This window comes from Lutjanus erythropterus, chromosome 18 (assembly GCF_056507025.1).
Source record: "Lutjanus erythropterus isolate fLutEry1 chromosome 18, fLutEry1.hap2, whole genome shotgun sequence".
Classification (NCBI taxonomy): Eukaryota; Metazoa; Chordata; class Actinopteri; order Lutjaniformes; family Lutjanidae; genus Lutjanus; species Lutjanus erythropterus.
Genome location: NC_139334.1, coordinates 32022836 through 32033703, shown reverse-complemented (window position 1 = coordinate 32033703; position 10868 = coordinate 32022836). Strand labels below are relative to the sequence as shown.

General features: G+C 39.9%; 1 protein-coding gene across 1 annotated transcript in view; it reads left to right on the top strand.

The window, feature by feature from the left end:
* Window positions 1-750: 750 nt before the first annotated feature.
* The window catches only part of LOC146311313 (MAM domain-containing glycosylphosphatidylinositol anchor protein 2-like), an 88688-nt gene continuing 78570 nt past the window's right edge, over window positions 751-10868 (top strand). Inside the window, exon 1 of the mRNA XM_084742873.1 lies at window positions 751-1535. Within this exon, the coding sequence (XP_084598999.1) occupies window positions 1463-1535 (73 nt within the window). The 5' untranslated portion in view covers window positions 751-1462. The remainder of the gene's footprint in view (window positions 1536-10868) is intronic.

The following is a 10868-nucleotide window of genomic DNA, read 5'->3' as shown; positions in this document are numbered from 1 at the left end:
TGTAGGCAGATGAAGTCACAGTCAAATTTAGAGCAATAATTTTCATTCATTCATTCATTTTCTGTAACCGCTTATTCCGTAAGGGTCGTGGGGCTGCTGGAGTCTATTCCAGCTGACAATGGGCGAGAGGCGGGGTTCACCCTGGACAAGACGCCAGTTCATCGCAGGGCTGACACATAGACAGACAACCACTCATATTTACATTCACACCTACAGGCAATTTAGAGTCACAAATTAACCGAACATGCATGTCTTTGGACTGTGGGAGGAAGCCGGAGAACCTGGAGAGAACCCACGCAGACCCAAGCCGGGGGATCGAACTCAGGACCTTCTTGCTGTGAGGCGGCAGTGCTAACCAAAAACCCAATAAAACAAAAATATTATTGGCACCGAATCCCCCCCAAAATATTATGGGTTAAATTACACAAACTATATTTGTAATAAATATATACATGTTTACATAACATAAATAAATGAAGCAGCATAAATAAATAAATCTAACAGTAATAATATGAGTGGGGATGTGATGTAAAGCGCATTTTGATCACTTTGTTATTGAATTTTTCATTTATGATATAATATAGAATTTGTCTGTTTTATATTATATTATATTATATTATAATATAATGTTTTTTTTCCTGCAAAAAAATTGTAAAGCTTTTTTTAAGTTCTGCTGCCCACTGACCAGCATTTGCGACACATTTTTTTCACAGTTTTATTTTGAAAACGCCTGTCCGGAAGCCGTGTCCGTGTCCACTCTGTCGGACTTTACCGCTCGTTTCGCTCGGTGACGTCTCTCACCGGCAAAACCCACCGACGAGTCGACCGCACTGACCGCTCGTCTCTCTTCTTCGCCGGACCTCAGAGCGGCACCGCGGCGTCACGGAGCCCGACTCTCCGCCTCTCCTCCCCGGCCTGACGGGCCGCGCCGAGCCGCTGACAGCGGGCAGAGGACCGCGGGGTGATGGATGTAACTCCGGTACCGACTGACGGAGCCCGGTGGAGTCTGCGGAGGAGCAGCGGGGACCTGTGAGCAGCCTCCCGCTCCGTCGGTGTTTCTGCTCATTTTGGATCTTTCTTCTCTACAATGTCACCATCAAGGAGACGCGGCTGAGCCGAGCCGAGCACCCGCTCCTCCTCTCGGTGTCCGATCTCCGTCCTCCTCCTCTCGGTCTCCAGCTCAAGGGCAGCTCCGGTTATGAGCAGCACCGGACCCTCCCGGCAGGTCTGACCCGGGTCTGGGGGGTGGTTTGGGTTTGGGTCCGTGGATGAGAACCGGTCACCGGGCCGGATTCGGTGCGGAGCGGAGGAGGAGGAGGAGGAGAAGGAGGAGGAGGAGGAGGGAGGAGGAGGAGCGGCAGCAGCAGCGGCAGCAGCGGCAGCGGCAGCTGCGGGGAACCGAACTGACCACCTCCTCCCCGGGGGGAGAGACGCAGCGAGGCGGCCACAGGACGATGTGAAGATGGGGTTAGTGCTCGGTCTCCTGTGGCTGTTCACCGGCTTCCTGCAGGGCGTGCACGGCCAGGGCGTGTACGGTAAGGACGTCATCAACGCTCACTTCATACGTCGTCATTTCACACACATTTACACACGTTAAACACGGAATTCACCCGGAATACACCCACTGCAACTTGACCTTGTGAGGGATTTAACGCGTGTGTAGGATGTGTGTGTGTGTGTGTGTGTGTGTGTGTGTGTGTGTGTCCTGAAGGCACAACAGGTAGGCTGCTACATGAACACACACCTGTGATACACACCGAGGCTTAGAGCTGCGCAATAAATCAATATCGTATTGTATCGTGATATGAGAGCAGATCTGGTTATATCCTGATTTATCATCAGTGTTGTCCTCTCCTGGTTTTAAAGGCTGTTTTTATTTTCTGAACTTAACAGACTGTTTTATTATTTGTCTTTACCTTCTGAGTCCTCATATCCACATTTCTAATGATTATTGATCAGAAAATCTCATTGTGTTAATATTTTGTGAAAGTTACCTTTGTAATATTGTCACAATAAAGTAAAAAATATTGTTGATTTTTACTGATTTTGTCACTTCAGCCGCTTCCAGGACAAGACATTTGAGGACGTCGTCTTGGACTTTGATCAATATTTTCTCACAAACAACTAATTGATTATTGGATAAATTATTGCCAGATTGATCACTAGTTGAAAAATAGTTCCAAACAGGTGGAACATGATTGGAACTATTTCTCAATTGACAAGATTGTGACAGGATTAGTATTTCACCAAATATACATGAAATGCTCTGTATGTTCTGATATTATTGACCAATATCAGGCTGATAATTGATATGTATTAGTTGAACTGATAAACAATAAATACCTCCATACACACATTTCCTTTAAAACAACACGCAGAAATTCTGAAATAGTTTGTGATTTTATAAACTATGATGCACTGCTGTAGATTAAACTACTCAGCAGCTGAAAAACCTGTAATAATAGTGAAGTTTGATCTCAGTCAGTATTGATAATTATTGATCATATAAGTCATAACTGACAGTCTGTCCCTCCAGGATTTTGTGGGTCTTTGTTGGGATTGTTGCGGCCTAAAATGTCTGATTTCACAGCAGCTTTTCTAAAAACTTGCGATGAATGTTGTAATGTTTTTAGGTGTTTGTTTTTTTTTGCGATGAAATTGCAGGAGCAAGAGAAAACTGGAAAACAAAGTTGCAACATTTTGTTGTACAATGAATTAAAAATCAAAGGCAGCTTGTTCCAAGAGAACCAAACAGCACCGTGTTCTCAGTGTTCTAACTAAATAATACAAATCTGCTTTATGTGTAAATGAAGGTCACCTGAACAAGTCAGACCCTGCAGGAAGTTCACACTAATTCAACCAATCACTGTGAATTCTGTGTCCTTGCAATTTTGTCCAATCACTGCAACTTTTCCACAAAGTTGACCAATAATTGTTGCTTCCCATGAGTTCCACCAATCACAGCAGTCCACTGTGCAAATGACACAGATGAACGTATCAGTGTTTTATTATTCACTATTTTTTTTTTTTCACTAATTTATTTTTTTTATTTTGTCACGGGTTCTGAAAAGACATTTATTTTGTGCTGTTTGTGAGTTTGAGTTCCAAAAAGATTTGACTTTAAGTCAACTTTATAACAAACATAAACTTCATGTGCTTCAAGATACATCGTACAAGACAAAACATAAAACAGAGTTTAAGATAAAGTATTATAGATACAAAAACAAGTAGAACATGATAAAAACATACAATATAAGAAGGTATTATCTCCCTTTTTTAATAATCATAATAATGGTAATGATAATAACACTGATTTCTAAAACAAATAAGAAAGAAAACCTTCCTTTGTAATTTTCTCTCTGTCCTGCAGTTTCATTGCAAAAAATGCCTAAAAACATTGTAACATGTATTATTATTATTATTATTATTATTATTATTATTATTGTTATTGAAAAGCTGCCATGAAATCCAACATTTTAGGTCACAACAATCCAAAAAAAGCTCAAAGTCCTGGAGGGACGAAGAAGTCAAATGTTTTTGGAGCTCAAACTGAAAAACAGCACAGAATTATAAAATAAAAGTACACAGAGTGTCGATAAACATCAGGAACAACAACAAATGTGTCATTTCTAGAACCTGAGACCAAATAAAAAAATAATAAATGTTTGTGCGGGGGACTGCTGTGATTGGACAGGATTCACAGGGATTGGTTGGATTTCAGTTTCCTGTAAGGACTGATGACGAGTCGAGGTGCTGAAGGTGATAAAAGAAGTTTGTTGTATTGTTGCCAAGAGATACAGATAAAATCAAATATATAATATTTTTGACCAAATATGATGATATAATGAGATATTTCAACAATATAATAGAAGTGACTGTTGGTTCTTTCACAAAATATTAACTCTAGAATTAAAAAGTTTTGTTCATTTTCTTTAATCAATAGTTAAAAATGCTAACAATCAATTAATCTCTGATAATTAATAACATACATAGAACAATGTTTTTTTAATCATTTTTCCCCTCATTTCCTTTTTTTCTCCTTTCATTATTCAATAAATGACTCAGCCAGATGAAACAATCCAGACTATTGATTAATTAATTGATTGATTGATTGATCAATTATTACATTTTAACCACATAGTTTATCACAGTGAAATATTTGATGATCATCAGTGATGTAGAAATAATGACAAAGTGTAGAAAGACAAATAACAGAACAGCTGGAGAGTTTAGAAAATGACTTCACTGTAATACAAACTTTAAAAAAAACCAAAGACCAGATTTAACGATTTAATGATATCTACTTTCATATCACTGTATCAATATAAGATCAATATATTGTCCAGCCACACCTAACAGTGTATACAGCAATGAAACAGAGCAGAGTGAGAAATAGGGGTGGGGGAAATTTCCGATTCTTAGATGCATCGCGATTCGGACGTGGACGAATCTGAATCGATTCACAAACGTCCAAATTTCGATTATTTAAATCTGTTAATTAAAGTGATACAGAACCTTCTAAATAATGTGGAACAAAGAAGCGCGGTACGCGTCATCGCCGGGACACTTTGGGGCGCGCACCTGGAGCGACACGCGCACAGCGGAAAACAAACATGGCCGACCGGCAGCCACCTCGCCATGAGGTCCGAACAGCTCCTTCTAATTTAAAAGCAGCCGTGTGGAAACACTTCGGCTTCTACAACGTCGACAGCGGAAGCGAACTGGACAAGAGCCACGTTATATGTAAGTTGTGTCGAGCTAAAATAAAATACTTTGGCAACACAACAAACATGAGAAGCCGTAACTCGATTCCACCCGACGGAGGAGTCGGGGAGACGGCAGGCTGCTGTTGCTGCGGCTACTAGTGGCTACTGTTGGTACTTTCCAGTTTGCACATATTTCCAATAGTTTAATAAAATATAATCGAAATGAATTCTTATTACAAATGCGCTGTTTTTAAAAATTGCAAGTGACGAATGCTTATTCAGTGAGACAAAAAGAAATGTGTTTGTGAAAAAGTGCATCAATATACATAAAGATGCATCAATAATCGTTTTATAATCGAATCGTAGCCCCTGAATCGTAATCGTAATCGAATCGGCAGGTGCCCAAAGATTCCCACCCCTAGTGAGAAATATATCAAATATTAAGATTTATTATTTTCTTTAGTAAATATGTGTGTGTGTGTGTGTGTGTGTGTGTGTGTGTGTGTGTGGTGTGGTGTGTGTGTCAGTCCTGCAGGTGTGTTCAGGGTCTCTGTGGGACTGTGGGAGATGATAGTGACATGATGTTTTATTGTATTTATTTTGACTCACCTCGTACTTTTTATTTTATTATTATTATCATTATTGTTCTGCTGTTCTATCACTGTGTCTAACAGTTTTCAGTGAGTTTATAATATTGATTTCTCGATAATCTTCAGTTTGACCTCGTCCTGTCGTGTTCCTGTAGATGTTCTTGTGTGATTTAGTCTTAAAGGTGCAGTCTGTCAGTTTAACACCTTCACAAAATGAATTAACATGAAGAACTGGAGCTGGAACTGAATCACAATAAAATCACAACATGGACACGTGTGAGATCCAAACCACAGAACCACAGAACCACAAAACCAGAGAACCACAGAACCACAAAACCAGAGAACCACAGAACCACAGAGCCACAAAACCAGAGAACCACAGAACCACAAAACCAAAGAACCAGAGAACCACAGGACCACAGAACCACAAAACCACAAAACCAGAGAACCACAGAACCACAAAACCAAAGAACCACAGGACCACAGAACCACAAAACCACAAAACCAGAGAACCACAGAACCACAAAACCAAAGAACCAGAGAACCACAGGACCACAGAACCAAAGAACCACAGAACCACAGGACCACAAAACCACAAAACCACAAAACCAAAGAACCAGAGAACCACAGGACCACAGAACCACAGAATCATAGAGCCAGAGAACCAGAAAACCTTCTACAGGTGCTAAAATGAACCCACCAGAGGTGTTCTACTGAGAAACATTTTATATCCAGAGGGTTTTATCTAGAACCCATTCAGGGGATTGTAGCAAGAACTTTTTTATATTCCCACTGTTCTATTTAGAGCATCATCAGGGAGTTCTAGAGAGAACCTTTTTGTATTCGAAGGGTTTTATTTAGAACACATCCAGGGGGTTCTACTGAGAACCGTTTATATCTCTCCAAAAAGGGTTCTTTGGATGAAACAGGTTCTTAATGGAACCCTCAGTCTCACACAGAACCCTTGACAAACCTTTTCTTTAAGAAAAGGATCTTCAGAAGAATGGTTCAGGGAGAACCATTTTAGAACCCTTATTTCTGAGAGTGTGGTTCATTCTCTAAAGAAAAATTGATTCAGGAGTCGTAAAAGAATCCTGATACTTGACATTATTGATTTTTTCTTTCTGTGATTTATTGATCTCTACAGTGTGACTGACGCTCAGGAGAACAGGAGAACATCCCATAATACTCCTGTATCTCTGTGAGAACAAAGTCAAACATCCTGATATTTTCACACTAAGGCTTCCTCCTCTCTGACAGCAGGATGATTATGTGACATAAATACTATCAAATATTGATTATTGATCAGGTTATTTCAGTGTGTGTTGGTCTGAAACTGATCTGGTCCAACCTGCTTCATGATTTATGTTTGTAATTATTAATCTTTTGATATGAAAACCATCTGAAAGAGATGATCTGCGTCCATGATGTTCCTCACAGGCTCTCTGAGGGGTTCTGGGTTCCTTCCAGCACCTTTATGATCTCTTTTATTATCATATAATCACCGAGTTCACTGTGTTTCTTTATGGTTCCAGTGAAATATTCCTTTAATATCTGTGTCGGAGTGATTTGAGAACACGTTCCTCAGAGTGTGTTTGTATTTCCTGTGGTGCAGCTGTGGAACTCTCTTATCTGTCTCCACTGTGTTTCAGTTCACTGGGTGCAGTTGTCCCTCTTCCTCCCTCTGAGGAAACATCTGGAACATCAGTTTGTTCTGTCCAGATGCAGGACACATACATGAAGTCATGTAGTCATAGTTGTAGTACCAAGTGGAACCTGATGGAACCTCGATTTTGTTGTCTAAAGCTTACAACACAAACTTTTTTTCTTTTCCTCCCTGACTGTCATCAACCGACCAAACAAACAAACAATCAAACAACAACAAACAAACAACTAACCAACCAACCTAATGGCCGACCGACCCACTGGTGGGCCGCGGCCCACAGTTTGGGTGTCAGTGCTGTAGTTCCAAACCTCCATGTTTTGAGCTTGGTGGTCACTGCAGGTTCTCCTGCAGACTTGGAAGGAGAGAGTGAGACGAGGTGTTTGCAGCAAGCTCACCATTAGATCACTGTAAAAACCAAAAAGTTGAGACAACTCAAAATCTGAAGGCAACTTACTTCAGCGCAAACTTTGAAGTTTTAGAAAAGTTTTTACCAACTAATAATCTTGAGTTGAGATAATTTATTTTTCTTCTTTAGAGAAACAAACATGTTTGAGTAAAAGAAGCAAACAAAAAGTTAAAATTAAGGTTTTTAGTTTCTCCTAAAAAACCCCTCAAAGATTTAAGGTTATGTGAAGAAGAAAAGTAATGTATCTCAATTAAAGATTATTACTCACCAAAACTTTTCTTAGTTTAGTTCAAAATTTAAACATTTGAGTTGTCTTAATTTTTTTTCAGTGTCACTGAATCTTACAATCTGCTCCTTTAAAAATGACTTTTAATTTCACTGATAACATTTTAAATAAACTTCTCAGTTGTTAGATGATGTTGATAATATATTGATAATATTGGCAGCTGTAGTATTGATGATATTGATTGTATGTGTGTGTGTGTGTGTCATGACGTCAACTCAATCAGATTATCTGTAATCTTATATGTTGCTGCAGATTAGAGCAGAGGAGGCGTATTACATCACACACACACACACACACACACACACACACACACACACACACACACACACACACACAGTTACTGACAGTCACAATCCAGAGCTGCTGATGACGTCACACTTTACCCATAATTCGTCTGTCTGTGGGCGGGGACTAGAGAGGAAGAAGGAAGGAAAAAAAGAAGGAAGGATGGAAGGATGGAAGGATACCTGACATGTATCAAACCAGATATTATCACAGCCAATATTTATTGATCAGATACAGTTTAATTATCATCATAATACTGGACATGATCACATCTATCTGTCATCAATAAATGTTGACTTTTGGACTTCAGAAAGCTCTGGAGTTATTGAACATGTTTAGATCATTTGACATGATGACGATCTGTTTCAGCTACTCCACGTCGTTCCTCTTTAATGAACTGAACTGATTTGGGGGAACTGGGTCATCAGAACATCTGGAATCTGTGGAAACCAGCTGTTTATTCATGAATCTATGAGCTGACGACTGTAAGACACACAGCATCACATCTGATAAAACCACTTCTGTCTTTTAAAATACAAATACCTTCATATACCATAAACCCTGCTGACACGTCAGGAAGCTATGAAGAAATAGATGCCGCCCAAACCAATTATAGATTATAGATTATAGATCACAGATGAGTGTTTAAAAAAAAGCCACCATTTTGATAATTGATGAATTTTTCTGTTTCCAGCTTCTCACATATGATTTCCTGTTTTCTTTAATAAGTTATCAGTTTTAGACCAAGACTTTGAATTTTTTTTTAATCTCAGTGCGACTTCCTGCTGAAAAAGAAGGTAAAATAAGACGCAGCCACTATTAGAATTTAATTCTACAAATAGTATAATACAAATGATATCAGTCCAGCCTGATCTTAAACTGCTCCTGTGCAGAAATACCAGCTTTAAAGGAGAAATCTGTAATTTATTTAGTGCACTAATGATACAATGACCATGAGATGTTTAAGAAAAGGACACAGCTGAAATGATTCTATTATTAACTGAAATAATATCAAATAATTCTGCACATTTCATGTTTGTGGACGGTTTCACATCATTTAGAGTCACATGAGAACATGTGATCTTCCTCTGATGGCTTCATCCTCGTCATTGCGGTGCAGCTGCAGCCTGCAGTCAGTCCCTCGTTGACACAGTGTGTCGTGGTGGATGATGTTGTTGTTGTTGTTGTTGTTGTTGTTGTTGTTGTCGTCTCTGGCCGTCACATGTGTTGTTTGATTTGTTGCTGCTGATACTGATCTGATTTCGCAGCCATATGGGCTCATTTTCTGCCTCATAAACTCTCCTCAGCACAATGCACTCAAAGCTCATTTGGATGGAAAAGGTCAAACACAAACAGTCGGCGTGCTGCTCACTCACTGAAACACACCACGTATCAGAGAGAGCAGCCGGCAGCGCCCCCCGCAGGCCACCCCGCTCACTGCAGCCACGATACCAGGGGATTCTGAAACTTTTTAAAGCTTCTGATTGTTCAGGTTATTTTATTTTATTTTTAATTTTTTAACAAAGTTGCCTTCCTCCAGCTGTTATCAATCTAAACTTTCTATATAATGTGTCTGTTGCTGTGGTTCAGACCTGGACACTGTTTAAGGACAGAAAACACCTAGTTTAAGGCCCTCAGACACACAATCAGCAGTAAAGAGCAGTGGTGGCGCACTGCTCAAACCTGATGCTGACTGCTAGTCAGTAGTCTCAAAGTCAAAATTATTTGAATTTTGACCTTGTTTGCCTCTGATCTTTCAAATTGCAGCCAACGAGATAACAGCTGTATGTGACAATGCAGGAAGAAGAGACCACAGATGTTTGGAAATGACACCAGCAGAGAAGGAAGAAACTGATGGTCGAGTCTTGAAGGGAACCCCAGACCTGTGATTTGAACGCGTGTGCAGTGTCACAATGAAGAAACAGCACGCACAAATCTCACAAGAGTTCATAAATCAAGGGTTCCCTTCCAGACGATCTCTTTAATAAACGTAACACATGGTGACATATGAACATCAGGCTGTGAGATCTGTGAATCGTGTAGTTCATGAACTGAGATAAATCCAATGCTAAAGTTAGCTTAGCCATTTGTATATCAGGCAGACAGGATGTAGCAGTTGTAGCGCTGCAGGCCCCTTCAGAGTTTGAAAAAGATGAAGGTTTGGGTTAAAATGATCAGTCATACCTAGTTTGATACCACAGTAAAAGACTAAAAGAACAATAAAATTCAGCCATTGTTGTTTTCTGTTGTCACCTCAAATAAAACCTCTCCTGACTGAGGGGGACATTTACTGACCTGCCACAGATCACTGTGAGGACAGCAGGTCATCACACCTGGAAAGTAACACAAAAGTGATTTCTGTTCAGACGTGAAGTTCGATCCTTTTTCTCTCTCATTCTCTCCCTCTTCTTCCTTCTTATTTTAACAGTTCTTTTTAACAGAGCAGACCCTTTTACAGTTAGCAAACAAGGAACAAGCTGCACACGCAGTTTGGCAGAACTATGGTGGACCACAACAGCTTGTCAGTGAGCGCTGCAAACACCAGCAGTTTTGATGCTGTCCTCAGTCCAGTCAGTTCTGATCACTCTGAAACACAACACCCAGACATTTTGGTGATCTTGTTTCTGGTTTAATATATTTGCAGCTTGATAACTTGACAGGATGACTGAGGGAGACCATACTTCTGTTTCTAAAATTCACACGCAGCTTTTTGATGATGTCGTCTGTAAACGGGTCTATAATTAGTTCACATCTGTATGTCTATACTGTAATTTTAGCCTGATGTTCAGCTGCACTGTGTAGAAAAAGAAGCACAGTTTTAAGTAGAGATGCACTGATTCTAATTTTCTTGACTGATTCTGATTTTTTTAAGGGTCTGACCTGCCGATTCCGATTTTGGCCGATTCCAATTTTCAGTCATTTTATTATA